Raw genomic sequence first — 21,206 nt, forward strand, 5'->3', positions numbered from 1 at the left:
CTTGTTGGCAAAGATGCTCTTCCCTACTGACTCTTCGCTGTTTCCCCCTGTTTAGAATGCATATTGAGAGAGGACATGGTAAATTATGCAGAGAGACACAAGAAATTGGAGTATGCAAAACTTCCATTTTCTATAACATCAACTCCGTGTGAAATTGCCAAGGTAATGAGCTCTGGCCTTGCTGGGGATCTTGTCCGCAGCATCAGCAGGCATCTCGTGTGAGCAAAGGGGTCCAGAACCGGTGGGGCTGGCACGGCCTCACTCGCCCTGCTGAGAGGGTTCCTCTTGTCCCCAGGCTGGGGCTATGCGAAGGCTGCTCCCCTGTGTCCCGGCAGCAGCTCCAGCCCTCCTGGCCACCAGCAAGCCCTGGTTACCTGCAGGGCCAGCACTCTGGCCCCATATGCCCCATCCTCACCCCTTCCCCCGAGGGCCCTCTCTCCAGAGCTGCCCTTGCTGCTCAGCTAAGCAGCACCCTTGGGACACTCAGTGAGGCATGTCTTTGCTTCTCCTTCTTCCCACAGGGGTTTGGAGGATACCTCTTCCCTGCTGAGAGGCTGGACATCATCCTCACAGCCCTTGAAGCTTTACAAGACTCCAGCATCCATGACAAGAAGAGGGCCTGCAGCGTGCTGGACGCAGCCTTGGAGGTCCCTGACTACTGGCTGACAGATGTAAGTGGCCTGTGGCCATGGCCCTGCCCTTGAGCTCTTCCAGGCGTGGTTCCTCTCTCCTTCCCTGCCTCCCTCCCTGCCTCCCTCGCACATCGGGGTCTCTTGGGCTCCAGAAGCCACCTGAAGCCAGCAGAGAGCAATGGAAGGCGCCAAAGTTTGAGTGGCAGCTGTGGCAATGGCTGCGGTCTGCTGGCAACACCATTCCCACTTTGTCCCCCAAGGTGCCAACGATCGTGGAGTGCATCAGGAGAAACCTGGGCAGCATCCACACGGCATCGGCGCGGCAGTGCCTGGACTCCCTGCTTCTCCAGCTGACCAAAAAGATGCCCTGGAGAGAAGTCAAGAACCTGCTGCAGTTCTCTCCGCCACGTGACAGGTCCTGGCCTTAACATCCTTGAGGGCTTGTTCCGCGTCGGGAGATGCACCTGGAGACTCTCTGCTTGCCACACCAATGGCAAAGGGCAGGACATCCCCAAGGAGCACAGCCCTCCTTCCCACCAATGTGTTCCAGCCCTACTGGGCCAGCCAGGGCTGCAGCAGCCCAGCTGTCCAAGGCAGCCCAGAGTCCCCCTGCCCCCAGGGAACACCAGCTCAGCCCCCTCCTGCCTGCCCAGGCTGGGCCCTCAGTGCTCCCCAAGTCACAGGGGCTGCAGGACAGCCTGGGTCCTCTGGGGCTGGCCCAGTTTGTGGCCCTGCGGCTGAGGCAGCCTCACTGACAGAGGATTCTGGGCTTGCAGCACTGACCTGGCCATGTGGGAGGTGATCCTGGCCATGCCGAGGACCTTGAATTGGGTTTTAAACTTCATGATGGGCTTCTTGCAGCTGTGCTACTGGTGCATCGGAGACACCGAAGACACCTGCATCCGTCGCTTGGCTGTGAGTTCCCAGATGAAACCTTGCTCCCAGCAGGGCTACGTGTGCCCCTTCAGGCACACAGGCACAGCCCTGTGCCCATCTACCCCCAAACTGCCAGCTCCCGCAGGACGTACGGACACATGGTCCCTGGGGCCGGCAAGCCCCCGTAGCTCCCCGCGCCTGGTGCCTCTTTGGTGCCAGCTGGCGCTGCCCCATCCCTGCCCAAAGGTGGGAGAAGAGGCTGCAGGGAGCCCTGCAGGCCCTGCCAGGCTCTCATTGCTCTTTCTTGCAGATGCTGGCCCAGAATGAAAGTTATGAGTTTGGTAACCCGGTGCACCTCCAGAGCTACCTGAGGCACCCAAGCCCAGAGATGCGCTTTTTGGTTCTGAAAGGGCTCTGCACCGTGTCAGAGAGCCCTGAGAAGGTGAGCGGGCCATCGTCAAGCAAAGCCATGTTGGCAGCCTGGGGCTTTGCTCTTCTGCCCTCCCGTCCCTCCCCGCTGCCAGGAAGCAAGGCAGGAGGCTGGTGCTCAGGAACCAGAGCCCTTTGCCCAGGGTGGTCTCTCACTGCCTCACGGAAGGGAAATGGTGTCTTTCCTACAGGCAAGGAAAATTCAGGTCGTGCTGCCAGACATCCTGGAGGCTCTGCAGGACACCAACACAGACGTGGTGCTGAAGGCCCTGCTTGTGCTGAGAAACGTGATGGCTCATGTGGAGAGGAGGGAGGCCAGTGGCCCGGCTCTGCAGCTGGCTGAGAAGCTCCTGCCATTCTTTGACCGCGTAAGTGTGCTGCGGGAGCCCGAGCCCTCAGCTGGGCCCCCTGTAACGAGGGCTGCCCTTCAGCCCGGCCCTGTGGGCAGCACTCAGGCAGGGCCTTCCCAGTCTCCTCGTCAGCCCAGGCGCTGGGGAGCTCTGCTTGGGCATGGCTGGTGCGGCTGGTGGCGAAAGTGGGGTGGCTGGCGGGCAGCCTGCGATGGCAACCGATTGCGTTGCCCTTCACGGGCACCAGGCCTTGCAGCTGCCCCTGAGCAGCTCCTCTGGGAAGGATCCAGCGCTGAAGCATCTCACAGTGCTGGGAGCTCCCTTCACATCGGCCACGCTAATGCTGAAATTCCTCCTGTCCTGCTCCCTGCCAGGCGTCCAGCCAGGTGCGGGAGCACTCCATCTGCCTCTTCCAAGCCATGGTGGAGGCTGTGCTGCGGCAAAGGAAGAAGGAAATGAAGAGGAGAGTGCACAGGAGCCTTCTCCCACTCTACTTTCACATGAGAGACCAGAGTGAGAGCGTAGCAAAGGTACAGATCTCAGAGCTGAGCAGTTATGTGGGCAAGGGTGTGCTGATGCCACAGGGTTGCTCTGGAGGATCTCTGGCCGGCAGCATGAGCTGCCTCCGATGGTGGCTGTCCCGTGGCCTTGCCTTGGCCACTGAACCCAGTGCACGCTGCCCCCCACCACAGCCTCCCATAACGCGCTGGGAAAGGCTCGCAGCCCTGCCAAGAGGAGGGGACAGAGGGTCTCCTTCCCAAGGCTGTGCTGCTACCTCCCAACCTCTGCTGCTCCGCAGGCCTCTGGGGAAGCTCTCGCCGTGACTGCAGAGTTTCTGCGATGCAAGGAGCTGAAGCGCTTGGCCCAGACAGAACAGACGTGGAGGATCGGGGAGTGCTTGGTAAGGACCCAACTTGGTTTGCCCCAGCTGGGCAAACGCGCCCGGCCAGAGCCCGCTGCCTGCAGCCGCATCCTCGCTCCCTTCCTGCCAGCACAGAGCCCCAGGGGGCTCTTCTGCAGGCCCCTCTGCCCTCCCTGCCCCCAGGATGCTGGAGGAGACCCTGGAGAGGGTGTGCAAGTCCCGTGACCCTGCGTTCTCTCTCTCTCCAGCTGCAGCAGGACAGAGGCAGAGTAGAAGAATACCTGCAGCAGAGCCAGCCCTACCTGCAGGCCACTCAGACCCTTTTGCGACTTGAGGCCGTCAGATTCATTGGTGAGCCCAGCCCCTGGGTCCCTCTTGGGGCAGCCTTTGGCAGCCCCAGGCACTGCCCTGTTGCCCCCAGAGCCCCCCGACTGGGCCCTTGCTCCAGGGTGCAGGAGGGGGCACAGCCTGGCTGGCCAGGCCAGGGGCTGCGCTGCTGGGAGCGTGCTGGGGAGCGGGGCTCTGATGGGATCTCTGTGTCTAGGTCTTGCTGCGCGCTACTGCGAGGACCAGAGCGAGGAGAAGCAGAATGAAATCCTCAGAGGTGAGTGAGGGCAGTGGGGGGTGTGCTAGGGCTGGGGGGACAGCGGCAGAGGCCCCCGTGCCTTGCCCTGCTCCAGGGAAATGCTTCGGGGCGGAGGAGCAATGCAGCCATAGGAACGAGGGAGAGGAGACGGGGTAGCCTGTGGTGTCAGGGAATGGCCTCCCAGCCTGGAGCTGGGCAGTGCCGCTGAAAGGGTTGAGTGTCCCTGAGGAAGAGTCAGGGGAAAGGGCAGTAAGGCTGACAGAAGGTGGGAGCCTGTTGTAGAGCACGCAACCAGGACGAAGAGGGAGATGAGACAGCCTACAAGCAGCTAGGAGCAGGGTCACGATTGCTAGCCCTTGCTCTCATGGGGAAGCACAATAGCGAGAGGAAAGAGTCCAGGAGATTCCTGGAGTGTGTGAATCCTCCCAAGGGATGGAGGCAGGTGGTGAGGGAACCAGCTTGTGAAGGTGCCCCACTTGACCTGTGGTGCGCAGGTGGGGAAGGACTGGTGGCTGCATTTGGGACATTGCTGAGCAGCAGCTTTCAACGGATTCCTTTGTCCCTCTTGCTCCTCCTGGCCTGGGGAAGAGTCGAGTGGGGCTGGCATGGTCTGCAGGGGATGCCTGGGGATCTCTGCAAGGAGTGGGTTTTCATCTCTGCTCTTCTTTCTTTTGCAGTCCTCCAGCCTTCATATAAAGACCCGGAACCCATGGTCCGTTCCCTGGCATTTCAAACCATCCTGATCCTGGCGTCAAGGCATAACGCAATGTCAGGACGGAGATTTCCACTGCCGTGGTGCCGCTAGCCCCGCAGCAGTCCTCAAAAGAGCAATATATATTTTAATAGAACTAGGTTGTTGTCTCGTTATTCCAGCAGCTCCTTCACAGTGACTCGGTGCCATGACGCTGAGCCATGACGTCTTTTCCCTGGGCCCGGTGACTGCATGGCGCCTACTGAACCAGTGAAAGAGTCACAGAACCCTTGCGCTTGGAAAAGGGCCTTCAGCTCAAGTCCAAGCGTCAGCTAACACCACCAGGCCCACCACAAAACCACGGCCCTTAGCACCAAGTCCACGCATTTCTTTAATAGCTCCAGGCCTGGGACTCCAGCAGTGCCCTGGGCAGCCGGTTCCACCCTTTGCATGAAGAAATTCTTCCTGACATCCCATCCTGTGAGTCCACCTGTGGTAGGTGCGCCCAGGTAGAAGAACTGCTCAGCCTCCTGGCAGAGCTTCGGGAGGAGGTGGGCAGGCTGAGGAGCACCAGGGAGTCGGAGAAGGTTGAACTGTACTGTGCCAGCCCTGGGACAGATGCGTCAGGCAGACACAGCAGAGGAAATGGAGGATCCCCTACCCTCTGGCCATCAGGCAGAAGGAGTGCATCTCAGTGACGAAGGGATGGAAGTTTAGATCTGCTCGGGGCAGCAGGCGAACCCCTCCTTGCCTACCTCACCTTCCTTTCAGGTGCCCTGAAACAACAGACTCTGGAAGTAATGGACACACAAACGATGATGTGCATGAAGGTCCATCCAGGTTGGAGGGGTTTTCTAGGGCAAGTCAGCCTTCCCCAGTATCACGACCACCTCCATCAAGAAGAAGAGAAGGGTTACTGTCATAAGTGACTCCCTTCTGAGCAGAACAGAGGGCCGCATATGCCGACCTGACCCAACCCATGGAGAAGTCTGCTGCCTCCCAGGAGATCAGGGTAAAAGGTGTTTCTGGAAAGCTCACTTGCCTCGTAAGGCCCTCTGAGCATCATCCATTATTGTTCTGTCCTGACAGAATCTTCTAAGTGGCACACCAAAATGGGAGGGAGTGTGCGCTAGCGAGATCCTTCGGCCTGCTCCATGCCACGCTGGGTACACTGGAGCACATTTGGAATGTTTCTGCACCGATGCACCCAGCATGAGGGACAAGCAGGAGGAGCTGGAAGCTTCAGCTCCATCCCAGAACAAGCGAGACTTGGTGTGCTGTGATGGACGGGTATGGGCTCTTCAGGAAGGATAGGCAGGGCAGGCGAGGCAAGGGGCTGGCACAAGGATGTGGCCGAGAGCTTCTGGGTAAGGATTAAGGGAGAAACCAATCACTTGGATGTTGCAGTGGGAGTTTGCGATACCAATGAATTATTCGCTAAGGAACTAAGAGAGACCTCTCTTAGCTCAACTGCCCTTGTCCTGATGGGGGACTTCAACTTGCCAGACGTTAACTGGGAAGACCACACAGCTGATACAAGCAGGTCCAGGAGATTCCTCACACACCTTGATGACAACTCCTTGGTACAGCTACTGAGGGAGACAACAAGGAAAGGTGCCATCCTAGACCTGTTGCTTGTGTTATAAATGGCTCAGTCTTCAAAATAGGATTATAATCAAAGTTTACAATTTATTAAAGGAATAGAGGTAAGCAAACAGCGCTGGGTGCGCCGGGAGTCTCTGCTCCACCAGGACGCACACCAGTTACATCAAGCAGCTGATTTTTATGCTCCTAGGCTGATACATATTCATTACTACTTCTAAAAAAAATGGGTTATTATAATTAGCTTCCGGGATCCAAACCCTCCTACTGGAGCATGCGCATCAGTCTCTGGTGGTCCCCCTGGGGGTCTCTGGGGGTCTTTCATGCTGAAGGCTCGTAGTCTTCCTCTCCGTTTTTTTTCTTGTCCTTCCCCTTTGTACTCCTTGGCAGCATGTCAAAAGCTTACACAGCGTTCCCTGCAAGTTTTGTCTTCTAGCCATCCTTCAGCTTCTTTCTTCTCCTTAATCTCCTGGCCGCCTGGCCAGATATCAGGGGCTTGCATAGTGTCCCATTCAGAAGTCATAACAGTTACTAGTTGTTAGCAGTTGTTCTGAAACCCCCAGACAGCAGAGACTTCAAAGAAAGAACATACAAACACAAATAGCTCTCTGTTGACACTTCACATTTAAAAATCTTTGGCGTTTGGAGGAAAACTGCCAGTACGCCTGCTTTTGGCAGGGGGGTTGGACCCAATGATCTCTTGAGGTCCCTTCCAACCCCTCCAATTCTGTGAACTTTGGACACGGGGAGGGCAGAGTTCAGGCTGCTCAGGGAACTAGTTCGGAAGATCCCCTGAGAAGCTGTTTTGGAAGGTATCGGGGTCCATCTTTTTAAGCACGACCTCCTAAGAGCACAGGAGCAGGTGATTCCAAAATGTTGGAAGTCAAGGAGGCGGGGCAGGAGGCCAGCTTGGCTGAGCAGGGATCTTCTTCTAGAGCTTAAGTGGAAAAAGAAAGCGTGTGGCCACTGGAAGCGAGGTCGTGTGACATGGCAGGGCTACAGAGGTGCTGTTTGCCTCTGTTGGGAGAAAATTCGTGTAGGCAAAGCTCAGGGGTGACGCTGGCTAGTAGTGTGGGCAACAACGCAGATATATACATTAATATGTGTATTGAAGATGTGAACTGCTAAAGGAGGGCTAGAGGAAACATTGGTCCGTTACTTGCTGAGGATGGTCACCTCACAAACACAGACATAGGCGAAGCAGAGCCATTTAATGTCTCTTTTGCCTCTGTCTTCAAGAGCAATGATGGGCTCTGGGACCCAAGGGGCCCAGAGTTGGGGGGCCATGAGTGCGGTAACAAAAACCTCCTAGCCAAACCCACACTGGATGCATATGAGTCTACGGGGCCTGAGGGGATTCATTCCAGGGTTCTCAGAGGGCCGACTAATGTCCTTGTGAGACCTCTCTCAATTATTTTTCAATGGTCTTGGGAGCCCAGAGAGGTCCAAGTTGACTGTAGGCTGGCAATCATTGTGACAGGTTTCAAGAAGGGCAAGAAAGAAGAGCCCAATAATTACAGACCCGCCAGTCTCTCTTCAGAGCCTAGTAAAAATACGGAGAAACTCTTCTGGGCATTACTGAAGAACACCGGAAAGACAACGCAGTCGTTGATCACAGCCCACCCAGGTTCATGAGGGGAAAGTCCTGTTTAACAAACTTAATTTCCTTTTATGACAACATCACCCGTCTAGTTGAGCAAGGGATGCCAGGTTTTGGATTTCCATCAAGTTTTCAGTACTGTTTCTCTCAGTATCCTTCTGGACAAAATGTCCATTGTACAGCTAGATAAATACATGCTGTTTAGGGTGAAAAGTTGGCTGATGGGTTGGGCTCAAGGGGTTACAGAAATGGGGTTGCATCAGGCTGTTGACCAGTCCCTAGTGGGGTTCCCCAGGGTTCCACTTAGGGCCAGCAGAAGAGGCTGGAGAGCAGCCTTGCAGAAAGGGATCTGGGGGTTTTGGTCGACAGCAAGTTGAATACGTGTCAGAAAAATAAAGTGTGTGGCCACTGGAAGCGAGGTCGTGTGACATGGCAGGGCTACAGAGGTGCTGTTTGCCTCTGTTGGGAGAAAATTCCACCACACACCAGCCACAGGACTCATCCCACCAGGTTTCACTTATGCCGATGATGTCGTAGCTGTGGGACAGGGCCAAGACTTCTAGCTCATCCATTTGATTCCTCATAGTGCCTGCGTTTGTGTAGAAGCACTTCAAATGCGCCTCCCTACACACTGCGCCTTGTGGAGCTGACCGCAGGACCTCACTAGCACACCGTCCCTCTGATTCTAGCGCACCATCCCTCAGCTTATCAGCGGTGTGTCTGGTTTTATCCCCTTCCTCCTTCGACTCTAGTTTAAAGCCCTATCTATCAGCCCTGCCAAGTCCTGAGCAAAAATCCTTACCCCTCTCTGAGAGAGTGTGGTGGTTTTACTTGGGTGGGCAGCCGAGCTTCACCCCTCCTCAAAGAGGAACGGGGAGAAAATACGATGAAAAGAGCTCAAGGGTTGAGATAAGGACGAGGAGATGGCACAGTAATTATCGTGACGGACAAAACAGACTCAGCATAGGGAGATGGTAAGATTTATTGCTTATTACTAACAAGCTAGAGAAGTGAGAAACAAAGGAGAGAAGCCAAAAGCACCTTCTCCCCCGTCTACCCTCTTCCACCTCCTCCCCCCGAGCAGTGCAGGGGAACGAAGGAACGGGGGTTATGGTCAGTCTATAGTGCTTCTTCTCTGCCGCTCCTTCTCGGTCACTCTCGCCCCCTGTGCTGTGGGATCCCTCCCACGGGATGCAGTCCTTGATGAACTGATCCGGCGTGGGCTTCCCACAGGCAGCAGCTCTTCCAGAACTGCTCCAGATATGGGTCCGTAGCACGGGGTCCATCCCTCAGGAGCAAACTGCTCCAACCTGGGTCCCCCATGGGCAGCAGCTCCTGCCAGACCCCCTGCTCCTGCGTGGGCTCCTCTCCACGGGCTACAGGTCCGACCCAGAATCTGCTCCGGCAGGGGTCTTCCACAGGCCGCAGCCTCCATCCGTGCAGGGCCACCTGCTCCACCGTGGTCTCCTCCACGCGCTGCAGCGTGGAACCCTGCTCCACCGTGGTACTCCATGGGCTGCAGGGAGACAACCTGCTTCACCAGGGTCCTCACCACAGGCCGCAGGGGACTTCTGCTCCGGCGCCTGGAGCACCTCTCCCCCTCCTTCTTCACTGACCTTGGCGCCTGCAAGGCCGTTCCTCACTCCTCTCACTCTCCCAGCTGCTGTGTGGCGCAGCGTTTTTTTTCCCTGTCTTAAATATGCTTTCACAGAGGCGCAAATCGTGGGACCAGCAGGGCTAGGGAGATGATTGTCCCCCTGTACTCGGCTCTGGTGAGGCCGCACCTCAAGTACTCTGTTCAATTTGGGCCCGTCGCTACAAGAAGGACATTGAGGTGCTAGAGAGAGTCCAGAGAAGGGCGACAAAGCTGGTGAGGGGCCTGGAGAACAAGTCCTACGAGGAGCGGCTGAGGGAGCTGGGCTTGTTCAGCCTGGAGAAGAGGAAGCTCAGGGGCGACCTTATCGCTCTTTACAGATACCTTAAAGGAGGCTGTAGTGAGGTGAGGGTTGGCCTGTTCTCCCACGTGCCTGATGACAGGATGAGGAGGAATGGGCTAAAGTTGCGCCAGGGGAGTTTTAGGTTAGATGTTAGGAAGAACTTCTGTACCGAAAGGGTTGTTAGGCACTGGAACAGGCTGCCCAGGGAAGTGGTGGAGTCACCATCCCTGGAAGTCTTTAAAAGACGTTTAGATGTAGAGCTTAGGGATATGGTTTAGTGGGGACTGTTGGCGTTAGGTCAGAGGTTGGACTCGATGATCTTGAGGTCTCTTCCAACCTAGAAATTCTGTGATTCTGTGATTCTGTGACTTATTGGCTCAGCTCTGGTCAGCAGAGGGGCCCTTAGCAAACATGGGGCAGCTTCCAGATCCTTCTCACAAAAGCCACTCCTATGGCCCCGTGCTACCAAAACCTTGCCAGGTAAAACCACTACAGGGAGGCGCATCTCATCTGGTGGTAGCAGGCCAGTGTCACATAGACCCTCCCATGATCAGCAAGCCCAAAGTTCTACCAGTTGCACCAGTCCCGAAGCTACGTGTTAATGTGGAGTCTGCTTGTCAGCATCGATCCCCCCTATCGGAAGGACAGAGGCAAACACAACCTGTGCCCCTGATCCTTTAAGTAGTCGCCCCAAAGCCCTAAAGCCCCTTTTTTTACTAGGCATTAGTAACAAAAACTTGAACAAGGTGGAGATAAATTAACTTGGCTACAGCATTAAAGATGAGCTTTGCATAGTGGTCAATTGCTGGCTGGCTTGAGGCGCGTGGCTGAGGGTCTCTAATGAATTGTATGACTGATTCAGGCGCGTGGACAGCGCAAGTGGTTACGGGGAAAGTATATGTAGCAGAGAAAAATGGCAATAAAGGCCTTCTGCTCAAGAGGCATCGGGAGACCGTGTCTTTCATCCCTTCAGGTCTGCCCCCTTCCAACTCAGGATATTCTATGATTCCAAGTGTGGAACCCAGCATTTGGCCTTAAGTGCCACGCAGCTGGATGCGGCCCGTTGATCCAGCCTGTCCAGATCCCCTTGCCCAGCTTGGTGTCGCCCACGAACTTACAGCGCCCGGTGGGGCCCATCCAGCCCAGAAACGTGTCACATGGGACCCTTGGTGACCTCCCTTGGTGACACCCCAGGGGTCCGCCTTATATGACTGCAGCTGTGGCTCGGACCCTCAGCGTCGGTGCACGGCAGTGACGGACAGGGCAGGAGCACTGGGCCTTCGAGGAGTCCCCGAGCATAGCCCACGCCTGCCCGAAGGAGCCTCCGTTTTCTATTTGAGAACTCTCCCACTCCAGAGGCTCCTTCTGAATCTGATGAGGAGGGAGGCATGCCCCCCAGGCAGCCCAGGCTGGCCTGGCAGGAGACCTGGTCTTCTGAGGGCAGCAACCGGCCAGCAGAGGACAGCTTGCTGGCAGAGGACAGCACCCCGGTAGAGGACATTTTGCCGGCAGAGGACAGAAGCCCAGCAGAGGACAGCTTGCTGTCAAAGGGCAGCAGCCCGGTAGAGGACAGCAGCCTGGCAGAGGACAGGAGACCAGCAGAGGACAGCTTAGTGGTAGAGAACAGAGGTTTGACAGAGGACAGCAAGAAGGAGTCGCAGTTGCTGGATCCCAGTGAGTCGTGAGTCCTCTCTGTACCCCTCCCTGCCACTGTAGGGGTGGACAAAAACACCACCTGAACTCCCACTCCATCCACTACCCGTCCCAGTCCCCTAAAGTCCCGCTTGATAGTCTTCAGGCTTCTATCTTCAGTACTATCACTGCCGGCCTGGACTATCAAAAGACGATAGTAATCAGAGGGGAAAACCAGGTTGGGAAGCTTTCTGGCAACGTCCATGACCCTAGCCCCAGGGAGGCAGCAGACTTCCCTACGGGTAGGGTCAGGCTAACAAATAGGGCCCTCTGTTCCCCTCACAAGGAAGTTGCCTTCTCAGGGCAACAGAGGGAACTTCTCAGGGTCCTTGGTGGCCTCCAAGTTAGCTCAGCGTCATGGCACCGAGTCACTGTGAAGGAGCTGCTGGAATAACGAGACAACAACCTAGTTCTATTAAAATATATATTGCTCTTTTGAGGACTGCTGCGGGGCTAGCGGCACCACGGCAGTGGAAATCTCCGTCCTGACATTGCGTTATGCCTTGACGCCAGGATCAGGGTGGTTTGAAATGCCAGGGAACGGACCATGGGTTCTGGGTCTTTATATGAAGGCTGGAGGACTGCAAAAGAAAGAAGAGCAGAGATGAAAACCCACTCCTTGCAGAGATCCCCAGGCATCCCCTGCAGACCATGCCAGCCCCACTCGACTCTTCCCCAGGCCAGGAGGAGCAGGAGGGACAAAGGAATCCGTTGAAAGCTGCTGCTCAGCAATGTCCCAAATGCAGCCACCAGTCCTTCCCCACCTGCGCACCACAGGTCAAGTGGGGCACCTTCACAAGCTGGTTCCCTCACCACCTGCCTCCATCCCTTGGGAGGATTCACACACTCCAGGAATCTCCTGGATTCTTTCCTCTCGCTATTGTGCTTCCCCATGAGAGCAAGGGCTAGCAATCGTGACCCTGCTCCTAGCTGCTTGTAGGCTGTCTCATCTCCCTCTTCGTCCTGGTTGCGTGCTCTACAACAGGCTCCCACCTTCTGTCAGCCTTACTGCCCTTTCCCCTGACTCTTCCTCAGGGACACTCAACCCTTTCAGCGGCACTGCCCAGCTCCAGGCTGGGAGGCCATTCCCTGACACCACAGGCTACCCCGTCTCCTCTCCCTCGTTCCTATGGCTGCATTGCTCCTCCGCCCCGAAGCATTTCCCTGGAGCAGGGCAAGGCACGGGGGCCTCTGCCGCTGTCCCCCCAGCCCTAGCACACGCCCCACTGCCCTCACTCACCGCTGAGGATTTCATTCAGCTTCTCCTCGCTCTGGTCCTCGCAGTAGCGCGCAGCAAGACCTAGACACAGAGATCCCATCAGAGCCCCGCTCCCCAGCACGCTCCCAGCAGCGCAGCCCCTGGCCTGGCCAGCCAGGCTGTGCCCCCTCCTGCACCCTGGAGCAAGGGCCCAGTCGGGGGGCTCTGGGGGCAACAGGGCAGTGCCTGGGGCTGCCAAAGGCTGCCCCAAGAGGGACCCAGGGGCTGGGCTCACCAATGAATCTGACGGCCTCAAGTCGCAAAAGGGTCTGAGTGGCCTGCAGGTAGGGCTGGCTCTGCTGCAGGTATTCTTCTACTCTGCCTCTGTCCTGCTGCAGCTGGAGAGAGAGAGAACGCAGGGTCACGGGGCTTGCACACCCTCTCCAGGGTCTCCTCCAGCATCCTGGGGGCAGGGAGGGCAGAGGGGCCTGCAGAAGAGCCTCCTGGGGCTCTGTGCTGGCAGGAAGGGAGCGAGGATGCGGCTGCAGGCAGCGGGCTCTGGCCGGGCGCGTTTGCCCAGCTGGGGCAAACCAAGTTGGGTCCTTACCAAGCACTCCCCGATCCTCCACGTCTGTTCTGTCTGGGCCAAGCGCTTGAGCTCCTTGCATCGCAGAAACTTTGCAGCCATGGCGAGAGCTTCCCCAGAGGCCTGCGGAGCAGCAGAGGTTGGGAGGTAGCAGCACAGCCTTGGGAAGGAGACCCTCTGTCCCCTCCTCTTGGCAGGGCTGCGAGCCTTTCCCAGCGCGTTATGGGAGGCTGTGGTGGGGGGCAGCGTGCACTGGGTTCAGTGGCCAAGGCAAGGCCACGGGACAGCCACCATCGGAGGCAGCTCATGCTGACGGCCAGAGATCCCCCAGAGCAACCCTGTGGCATCAGCACACCCTTGCCCACATAACTGCTCAGCTCTGAGATCTGTACCTTTGCTACGCTCTCACTCTGGTCTCTCATGTGAAAGTAGAGTGGGAGAAGGCTCCTGTGCACTCTCCTCTTCATTTCCTTCTTCCTTTGCCGCAGCACAGCCTCCACCACGGTTTGGAAGAGGCAGATGGAGTGCTCCCGCACCTGGCTGGACTCCTGGCAGGGAGGAGGACAGGAGGAATTTCAGCATTAGCGTGGCCGATGTGAAGGGAGCTCCCAGCACTGTGAGATGCTTCAGCGCTGGATCCTTCCCAGAGGAGCTGCTCAGGGGCAGCTGCAAGGCCTGGTGCCTGTGAAGGGCAACGCAATCGGTTGCCATCGCAGGCTGCCCGCCAGCCACCCCACTTTCGCCACCAGCCGCACCAGCCATGCCCAAGCAGAGCTCCCCAGCGCCTGGGCTGACGAGGAGACTGGGAAGGCCCTGCCTGAGTGCTGCCCACAGGGCCGGGCTAAAGGGCAGCCCTCGTTACAGGGGGCCCAGCTGAGGGCTCGGGCTCCCGCAGCACACTTACGTGGTCAAAGAGTGGCAGGAGCTTCTCAGCCAGCTGCAGAGCCGGGCCACTGGCCTTCCTCCTCTCCACATGAGCCATCACGTTTCTCAGCACAAGCAGGGCCTTCAGCACCACGTCTGTGTTGGTGTCCTGCAGGGCCTCCAGGATGTCTGGCAGCAAGACCTGAATTTCCCTTGCCTGTAGGAAAGACACCATTTCCCTTCCGTGAGGCAGTGAGAGACCACCCTGGGCAAAGGGCTCTGGTTCCTGAGCACCAGCCTCCTGCCTTGCTTCCTGGCAGCGGGGAGGGACGCAAGGGCAGAAGAGCAAAGCCCCAGGCTGCCAACATGGCTTTGCTTGACGATGGCCCGCTCACCTTCTCAGGGCTCTCTGACACGGTGCAGAGCCCTTTCAGAACCAAAAAGCGCACCTCTGGGCTTGGGTGCCTCAGGTAGCTCTGGAGGTGCACTGGGTTACCAAAGTCCTCCTCATAAATGTGATTCTTTGCCAGCATCTGCAAGAAAGAGCAGTGAGAGCCTGGCAGGGCCTGCAGGGCTCCCTGCAGCCTCTTCTCCCACCTTTGGGCAGGGATGGGGCAGCGCCAGCTGGCACCAAAGAGGCACCAGGCGCGGGGAGCTACGGGGGCTTGCCGGCCCCAGGGACCATGTGTCCGTACGTCCTGCGGGAGCTGGCAGTTTGGGGGTAGATGGGCACAGGGCTGTGCCTGTGTGCCTGAAGGGGCACACGTAGCCCTGCTGGGAGCAAGGTTTCATCTGGGAACTCACAGCCAAGCGACGGATGCAGGTGTCTTCGGTGTCTCCGATGCACCAGTAGCGCACCCGCAAGCCTTCCATCATGTCGTTTAAAACCCTCTTCAAGGTCTTCGGCATGGCCAGGATCACCTCCCACATGGCCAGGTCAGTGCTGCAAGCCCAGAATACTCTGTCAGTGAGGCTGCCTCAGCCGCAGGGCCACAAACTGGGCCAGCCCCAGAGGACCCAGGCTGTCCTGCAGCCCCTGTGACTTGGGGAACACTGAGGGCCCAGCCTGGGCAGGCAGGAGGGGGCTGAGCTGATGTTCCCTGGGGGCAGGGGGACTCTGGGCTGCCTTGGACAGCTGGGCTGCTGCAGCCCTGGCTGGCCCAGTAGGGCTGGAACACATTGGTGGGAAGGAGGGCTGTGCTCCTTGGGGATGTCCTGCCCTTTGCCATTGGTGTGGCAAGCAGAGAGTCTCCAGGTGCATCTCCCGACGCGGAACAAGCCCTCAAGGATGTTAAGGCCAGGACCTGTCACGTGGCGGAGAGAACTGCAGCAGGTTCTTGACTTCTCTCCAGGGCATCACGGCGGTCAGCTTGAGAAGCAGGGAGTCCAGGCACTGCCGCGCCGATGCCATGTGGATGCTGCCCAGGTTTCTCCTGATGCACTCCATGATCTTTGGCACCTTGGGGGACAAAGTGGGAATGGTGTTGCCAGCAGACAGCAGCCATTGCCACAGCTGCCACTCAAACTTTGGCCCCTTCCATTGCTCTCTGTTGGCTTCAGGTGGCTTCTGGAGCCCAAGAGACCCCGATGTGCGAGGGAGGCAGGGAGGGAGGCAGGGAAGGAGAGAGGAACAACGCCTGGAAGAGCTCAAGGGCAGGGCCATGGCCACAGGCCACTTACATCTGTCAGCCAGTAGAAAGGGTCCTCCAAGGCTGCGTCCAGCACGCTGCAGGCCCCCTGCTTGTCATGAATGCTGGAGTCTTGTAAAGCTTCAAGGGCTGTGAGGATGATGTCCAGCCTCTCATCAGGGAAGAGATGTCCTCCAAACCCCTGTGGGAAGAAGGAGGAGCGAAGACATGCCTCACTGAGTGTCCCAAGGGTGCTGCTTAGCTGAGCAGCAAGGGCAGCTCTGGAGAGAGGGCCCTCGGGGGAAGGGGTGAGGATGGGGCATATGGGGCCAGAGTGCTGGCCCTGCAGGTAACCAGGGCTTGCTGGTGGCCAGGAGGGCTGGAGCTGCTGCCGGGACACAGGGGAGCAGCCTTCGCATAGCCCCAGCCTGGGGACAAGAGGAACCCTCTCAGCAGGGCGAGTGAGGCCGTGCCAGCCCCACCGGTTCTGGACCCCTTTGCTCACACGAGATGCCTGCTGATGCTGCGGACAAGATCCCCAGCAAGGCCAGAGCTCATTACCTTGGCAATTTCACACGGAGTTGATGTTATAGAAAATGGAAGTTTTGCATACTCCAATTTCTTGTGTCTCTCTGCATAATTTACCATGTCCTCTCTCAATATGCATTCTAAACAGGGGGAAACAGCGAAGAGTCAGTAGGGAAGAGCATCTTTGCCAACAAGCTTGCCAAATGGTGAAAAGCACTTTCACTAGGAATGGCTGAGGAGGGAGGCTCAGACCCACGGCGAGGAGAGTGGTGGGCAGGGATGTAAAGCACAAGGTGAGGAGTGCTGGGAGCAAGAGGGACCTCAGGGATGATGCAGAAGGAGGAGAAGCAATGGTGTTGGGTGCCGTGGGGGTAGCAGCGTGTCACAGACCCCCTTCTGCTCGGGGTCAGGATGTGCAGGAAGCCCCCTGACACCTGCCTTTAAGACGGCAGGGAGCAAACAGTCAGGGAGCATTCTGGAGGGCGTCACCATCCCTGGTGATGCACGGCTGGCTCTGCTGTTCACTCCTCGGGGAAGATGCGGTTTGGGAAGTGCTCATCGATTGATGGCTTAGACTGGGGGAGACCACAAAACAGCGTGGTAGGTGATCTGGGGAGGGTTGGGAAGCACAGCAGCAGAGAACTGCTCCTGGACGGCAGGTGAGCGTCTAGCTTCTGCGGAAAACGATAGCCAGAATGCTGCGGGAAGCTGCTGTGAGGAGCAGAGGAGGCCAGGGAACCTGGCAGAATTCCGTGGGCAGCCTCCACCAAGCACAAAAGCAATCCTTCACAATACTCAGGGAGAACAAGTAGACAAATCAGTAGATGTTTGTGTGCAGATGGACATTGCCCACCACACCTTCTTACCTCTTCCTTCTGTGAGGAATGCGTAGAAGTGATAAAGAGCATCCAAAGCTATGATTCTGGTGGTATCTTTGCCACCGCTGAAAATGAAGAGGTGGCCCAGCAGCTGTCCCAGGATGGGGATGTGGACCTCTTTGTGGGTGCCAGGGCTGCCCTTGCATTTTCTAGCAGTGAACAAGGTCTGGGCGAGGGAGGGAGGAGAGAAGGGTTAAGTGGAGGCAGAGAGCAGGACCTGGGGAAGGAAGAGCAAGGGCAAAGGAGGGACAAAGACCCTTTCTTCAGGGCAGAGCTCTGCTGAGGCCCCCACCTGTGCCCGGTCTTGCTGCACAGGCACCCCCAAGCTGCAGGATGCTCTGGAATGTAGGGAAGGGGAGACAGGCTGGCTGAAGGGTTCCTGGCATCTTACCTTCCCCAGATATGTGACCAGGAAATCACTCATCCTCTCAATATTCTGCAGGGCAATCTTGCGCACAGCTGTGTTATGGGAGTTGGCATAGTGCAGCAGCGCCTGTGAGCAGAGAAGCTGCTGGTCTGCCCTTGGAGCTGATGCCTTCTCCAGCAGAAGCAGCACTGCTGAACCCCTGGCTGTGCTCACGCCGTCCATCAAAGCTTCCCCCAAGGTGGAGCAAAGCCCTCAGCAGGGCTCCTGCCCCTGCGTTCCTGCCCTTGCAGGCTTGCCACAGATCCACCAGCCAACTTTGTGGTCAGGCAGACAGGCAGATGCCACCTGCCAGCGCAGCCTCAGCTCCTTCCTGCGCCCTCCCCCAGAACGCGGCCCTCTGTCCCCCCTCCGTGAAGGCTGGCTTCTGTGGCTTGAACCAAGGGTCCGCAATGGGGCAGGGATACAGCCACTGGGCAGCCAGGAGATCAGGGCATCAGGGCCACGCTCCCGTGCAGGATGGGCATGTCCCTGGGGATCTCTGCCCCATTCACACCTGGCAAGAGAAGACTGGAGGGACTGGGGGAACGGAGGAGAGCAGCTCCAGCTGCCGCCACTGTGGTGCCCAAGGAGTGGGCTAAAATTCTCCCACTGCTTTGGCACACGGTGATCTCTTGGGGTCTGCAGGGGCTGGCCCAGAAGTGCCATGGGCAAGGTTTTGCTGTGACATGAGAGGATTCTTCAGAGGGGAAAGGGTCTTTGACCACAGCCAGGGGATGCCAGGCTCCCAGAAGAACTTGGTGGGCTTCCCCAAAGGAGGTGGGCGCCTGCCTGCAGTATGCTCAGTCCTAGCACTAGGGGTGGGCCATCCACTGCAGCATGGACATTCATTACCCCCCCAGCTGTGGAACCACTCCTGGGAAACCGACTATTTGCAAATGCCAGACCTGCAAAATATTCTGCAACTCCTTGCCGACACTGGAGATTGGACAGTTGCGTACAAAGGCCTGCAGCATGATTTCCATGGCGTTCATGGTCTGCAAGGAGGACAGAGGATCAGAGAAGCATTTCTGAGCTCCTTCTCACCCCCAGGAGCTGACTGAACCTCCAGCAGCAAGGGAGGACACATGCACCGCCTCACAGAGCCCGGGGGTGACTTTGGGGCTAAACAACTCCTGTGTGGAGACCTCCTGGATCAGGCCAGAGAAGGGGAAGGGGAAGAAGAGATTAGGCTGGGAAAGCAAATCTGGGCCCCGGCCCTGCATTCGTTGTCCGGTTGCCTCAGCACGTGGGAGCATGGCAGCAGCCCAGCAGGACTGAGGGTGTCACTACCTCACCCAGCACATACCTTGGTGTAGAGATCTTTTTCTGCCGCTGACATGTCCAAATAGGGAGGCAGAAAGAAGACGCTCTTGAAGCAGGCATGCAGGAGACTCTCCTTTTTGCCATCCAGTGCTGACTCCACTGTGGCGCTAAGAAGGGAGATAGGAGCTTGTTGGACGTTGGTGCTGGAGTGGTGCCTCAAGGCTTAGGGAAGGAGGACAGGCATCCATGGGAGGACAGGCATGTCCCTGGGAGGACATGTCTTCCCATGGACAGGCATCCCTGCGAGGGATGGGAAACCTTCCTGTCAGCTTCAGGGCCACCAGGACATTGCCCAGGGATGTGCTGGCCAAAGTAGGGGCTTAGCAGGTACCTGAGCGTGGCAATAGTTAGCATGGCTTTCATTCGAAACGCTGTGTGCAAACTGTCTGTGGGCTCCTCTTCCAGCAAAACCTGCAAAGCACAACCAGGATGGGACGTGGCAGACACCAGCCCCCCGTGCCTGCTGCTGAAGGCCCAGCAGCACACCCAGTCCTGCCTTGGGCAGCTTGGTGTCTGTGCATGGTTTGTCTCCACCTCCCCCTGCCCCAGCCTCACAGGGGGCTGGCGCTCAAGGGGCCTTGCCCCTTCCCCAACCTGCCATGCGTCCCCTCACCTTGATGTTCTCTGCCAGCTCCATTTCGCGGCAGAAGGCATCCATGTCCTCCAACAAGGAACAGTCTCTGCACATGGTGCAGATGCTCTCCAGGAACTTCATTTTCTTTTCCTCATCCTGGCAGCCACAAAGAGAACCACGGGGAGCGTGAGGGGGGAGAACCAGAGCCCACAGCACCGGAGTGCTGCGACGTGCGGTGCTGTCTGAGACACACAGAGGGCAGCAGCTCTGCCCAGCCAGCAGCGCTCCTGCTGCCTGGCAGCAGGGCCAGGGCCCTGTCAGGACACACCAGCACAGCCACGACAGAAGTGGCTGCCCTTACCTTCTTTGTGCTGACAAAAATCTGGATGAAGTTCTTGGCTTCCTCTTTGCCAAAATCCCATAACCAGGCATCTAGCAATGGAGAAGAGCGAGGAGTGCTGCAGTGAGGGGCTGAAGGCAGGAGCGAGGAGAGGAAGGGCCCCCAGCACGAGAGACACACGGACCTGCTGGAGCAGGTCCAGAGGAGGCCCTGATGCTGATCAGAGGCCTGCAGCACCTCCCCTAGGACAGGCTGAGAGAGCTGGGCTTCTTCAGCCTGGAGAAGAGGAGGCTCCAGGGGGCCCTTAGAGCGGCCTTCCTGTACCTGGAGGAGGGCCTGGCCGACAGGATAGCTGGGGAGGGACTCTTTATCAGGAGTGCTGTGACAGGACAAGGCCTAACAGATTTAACCTCACGGAGGGTAGATTTCAATTAGGTATTCAATTAGCAACAAATTCTATACTCTGAGGGTGCTGAGGCAGCAGGATCTGGGCCCCCTCTAAGCTCCCTCCCAACCCGGGGCGAGGCCATGCTGGGTTGGGCTCCCAGCACCCCCAGCATCCAGGTGCCATTCTGCCCCCCACCCACAGGATCCCACTGCTGCCGTGCCAGGAAAGACGTCCTGGCTTCAAGCAGGGATGCTTGCCTGGCCCCAACCTTCCCAACCCCACGGGATGCTCACTCACTGGGATTCGGTGGCAGGAAATCCAAGGAGTGCAGCGGAAATCTGCTCTCCTCAGGAGACCAGGTCTCCTGCCAGTTCGTCCTGGAGCAGGACTGGATTCTCCTTACCGCCCTGCGGCATGGAGGAATGAAGCGATGGTTGCAAGGATACCTCCCCAGGACAACACGGTGTCTTCTCCAGTGGCGGCAGCGTCGGAACCACATTTTGGGACGTGGGCTGTGCACTTAGACTCCTTAAAGGCTCTGTGCTCCTGCCCTGTCCCGTCACTGTCCTGCACGGACACTGAGGGTCTGGGTCACAGCTGCATATTTGGTAGCAGATGGGGGCGTCATCAAGGGAGGTCACAAAGGGTTCCACTGTGACACGCTTCTGGGCTGGGCGGGTGAGCAGCTCAGCACTGCACAGCCACTTGCCCACCCTGTCCCAGCAGGATGGCGATGGGAATCAGAAGGGCAACGATGAGAAAGCTCATGGATCGAGATAAATATAACATTCTAGGAAAAGCCAAAGATGCACATGCAAGCAAAGCAAAAGAAGGACTCCATTCACTACTTCCCATTGGCAAGCAGGTGCTCAGCCACTTCCAGGAAAGTAGGGCTGCTCAAACCTCGGGGTTTCTTGGGAAGACAAATGCCATCCCTCTGAACTTCTGTCCGTCCTCCTTTTTTCTCCCAGTCTTATGGCTAAGCATATTCTCCAATATTCTCCAAGGGACAGTACCAAAGTACAGGGAAGATAGCAAATTCAAGGCCCAAATGCAATATTAGGCTCAAGCACAGTGATCTGAAAAAACACACGCAGCCTTAGCAAACTCTCAGATCTCATACATAGTAAAAGGAAATACATGTTATGGACCATAAAAAACAGGATCACAGAAAAATATTAAGTGCAAAGCAGACAAAATTGTGACTACTGTTAACTAAGTATGATAACTGTAAAT

At 57.3% G+C, this 21,206-nt stretch overlaps 2 protein-coding genes across 2 annotated transcripts; both read right to left on the bottom strand.

Moving 5' to 3' along the window:
* Window positions 1–11,594: 11,594 nt before the first annotated feature.
* LOC140000289 (maestro heat-like repeat-containing protein family member 7) lies at window positions 11,595–14,589 on the bottom strand. Its single transcript, XM_072030133.1, has 7 exons — window positions 14,301–14,589; window positions 13,946–14,122; window positions 13,434–13,589; window positions 13,063–13,164; window positions 12,751–12,853; window positions 12,498–12,557; window positions 11,595–11,838 (listed from the first exon to the last, which is right to left on the bottom strand). The coding sequence occupies exons 1-7, from the start codon at window positions 14,436–14,438 to the stop codon at window positions 11,711–11,713; spliced, it is 864 nt and encodes a 287-aa protein (XP_071886234.1). The 5' UTR covers window positions 14,439–14,589; the 3' UTR covers window positions 11,595–11,710.
* A 2,208-nt stretch (window positions 14,590–16,797) lies between these two features.
* Window positions 16,798–21,038, bottom strand: LOC140000288 (maestro heat-like repeat-containing protein family member 7). The gene is made up of 7 exons (XM_072030132.1): window positions 20,268–21,038; window positions 19,604–19,674; window positions 19,282–19,398; window positions 19,000–19,079; window positions 18,652–18,775; window positions 18,251–18,340; window positions 16,798–17,432 (listed from the first exon to the last, which is right to left on the bottom strand). The coding sequence occupies exons 1-7, from the start codon at window positions 20,467–20,469 to the stop codon at window positions 17,133–17,135; spliced, it is 984 nt and encodes a 327-aa protein (XP_071886233.1). The 5' UTR covers window positions 20,470–21,038; the 3' UTR covers window positions 16,798–17,132.
* Window positions 21,039–21,206: the final 168 nt, after the last annotated feature.

Source organism: Anas platyrhynchos, chromosome 33, assembly GCF_047663525.1.
Source record: "Anas platyrhynchos isolate ZD024472 breed Pekin duck chromosome 33, IASCAAS_PekinDuck_T2T, whole genome shotgun sequence".
Taxonomy (NCBI): domain Eukaryota; kingdom Metazoa; phylum Chordata; class Aves; order Anseriformes; family Anatidae; genus Anas; species Anas platyrhynchos.

Bases quoted from the DNA above. Each gene is read 5' to 3' on its own strand.
- LOC140000289 (XM_072030133.1), bottom strand. From the start codon at position 14,438: ATGCTGGCAAAGAATCACATTTATGAGGAGGACTTTGGTAACCCAGTG. The intron at 12,558-12,750 runs GTGAGCCCAGCC...CTCTGTGTCTAG, and splicing joins TGAGGCCGTCAGATTCATTG to GTCTTGCTGCGCGCTACTGC. The intron at 11,839-12,497 runs GTGAGTGAGGGC...TTTCTTTTGCAG, and splicing joins GCTGAATGAAATCCTCAGCG to TCCTCCAGCCTTCATATAAA.
- LOC140000288 (XM_072030132.1), bottom strand. From the start codon at position 20,469: ATGTGGTTCCGACGCTGCCGCCACTGGAGAAGACACCGTGTTGTCCTG. The intron at 18,341-18,651 runs GTATGTGCTGGG...TCCTCCTTGCAG, and splicing joins AAAAAGATCTCTACACCAAG to ACCATGAACGCCATGGAAAT. The intron at 17,433-18,250 runs GTCTGGCATTTG...CTCTGCTCACAG, and splicing joins AGTTGCAGAATATTTTGCAG to GCGCTGCTGCACTATGCCAA.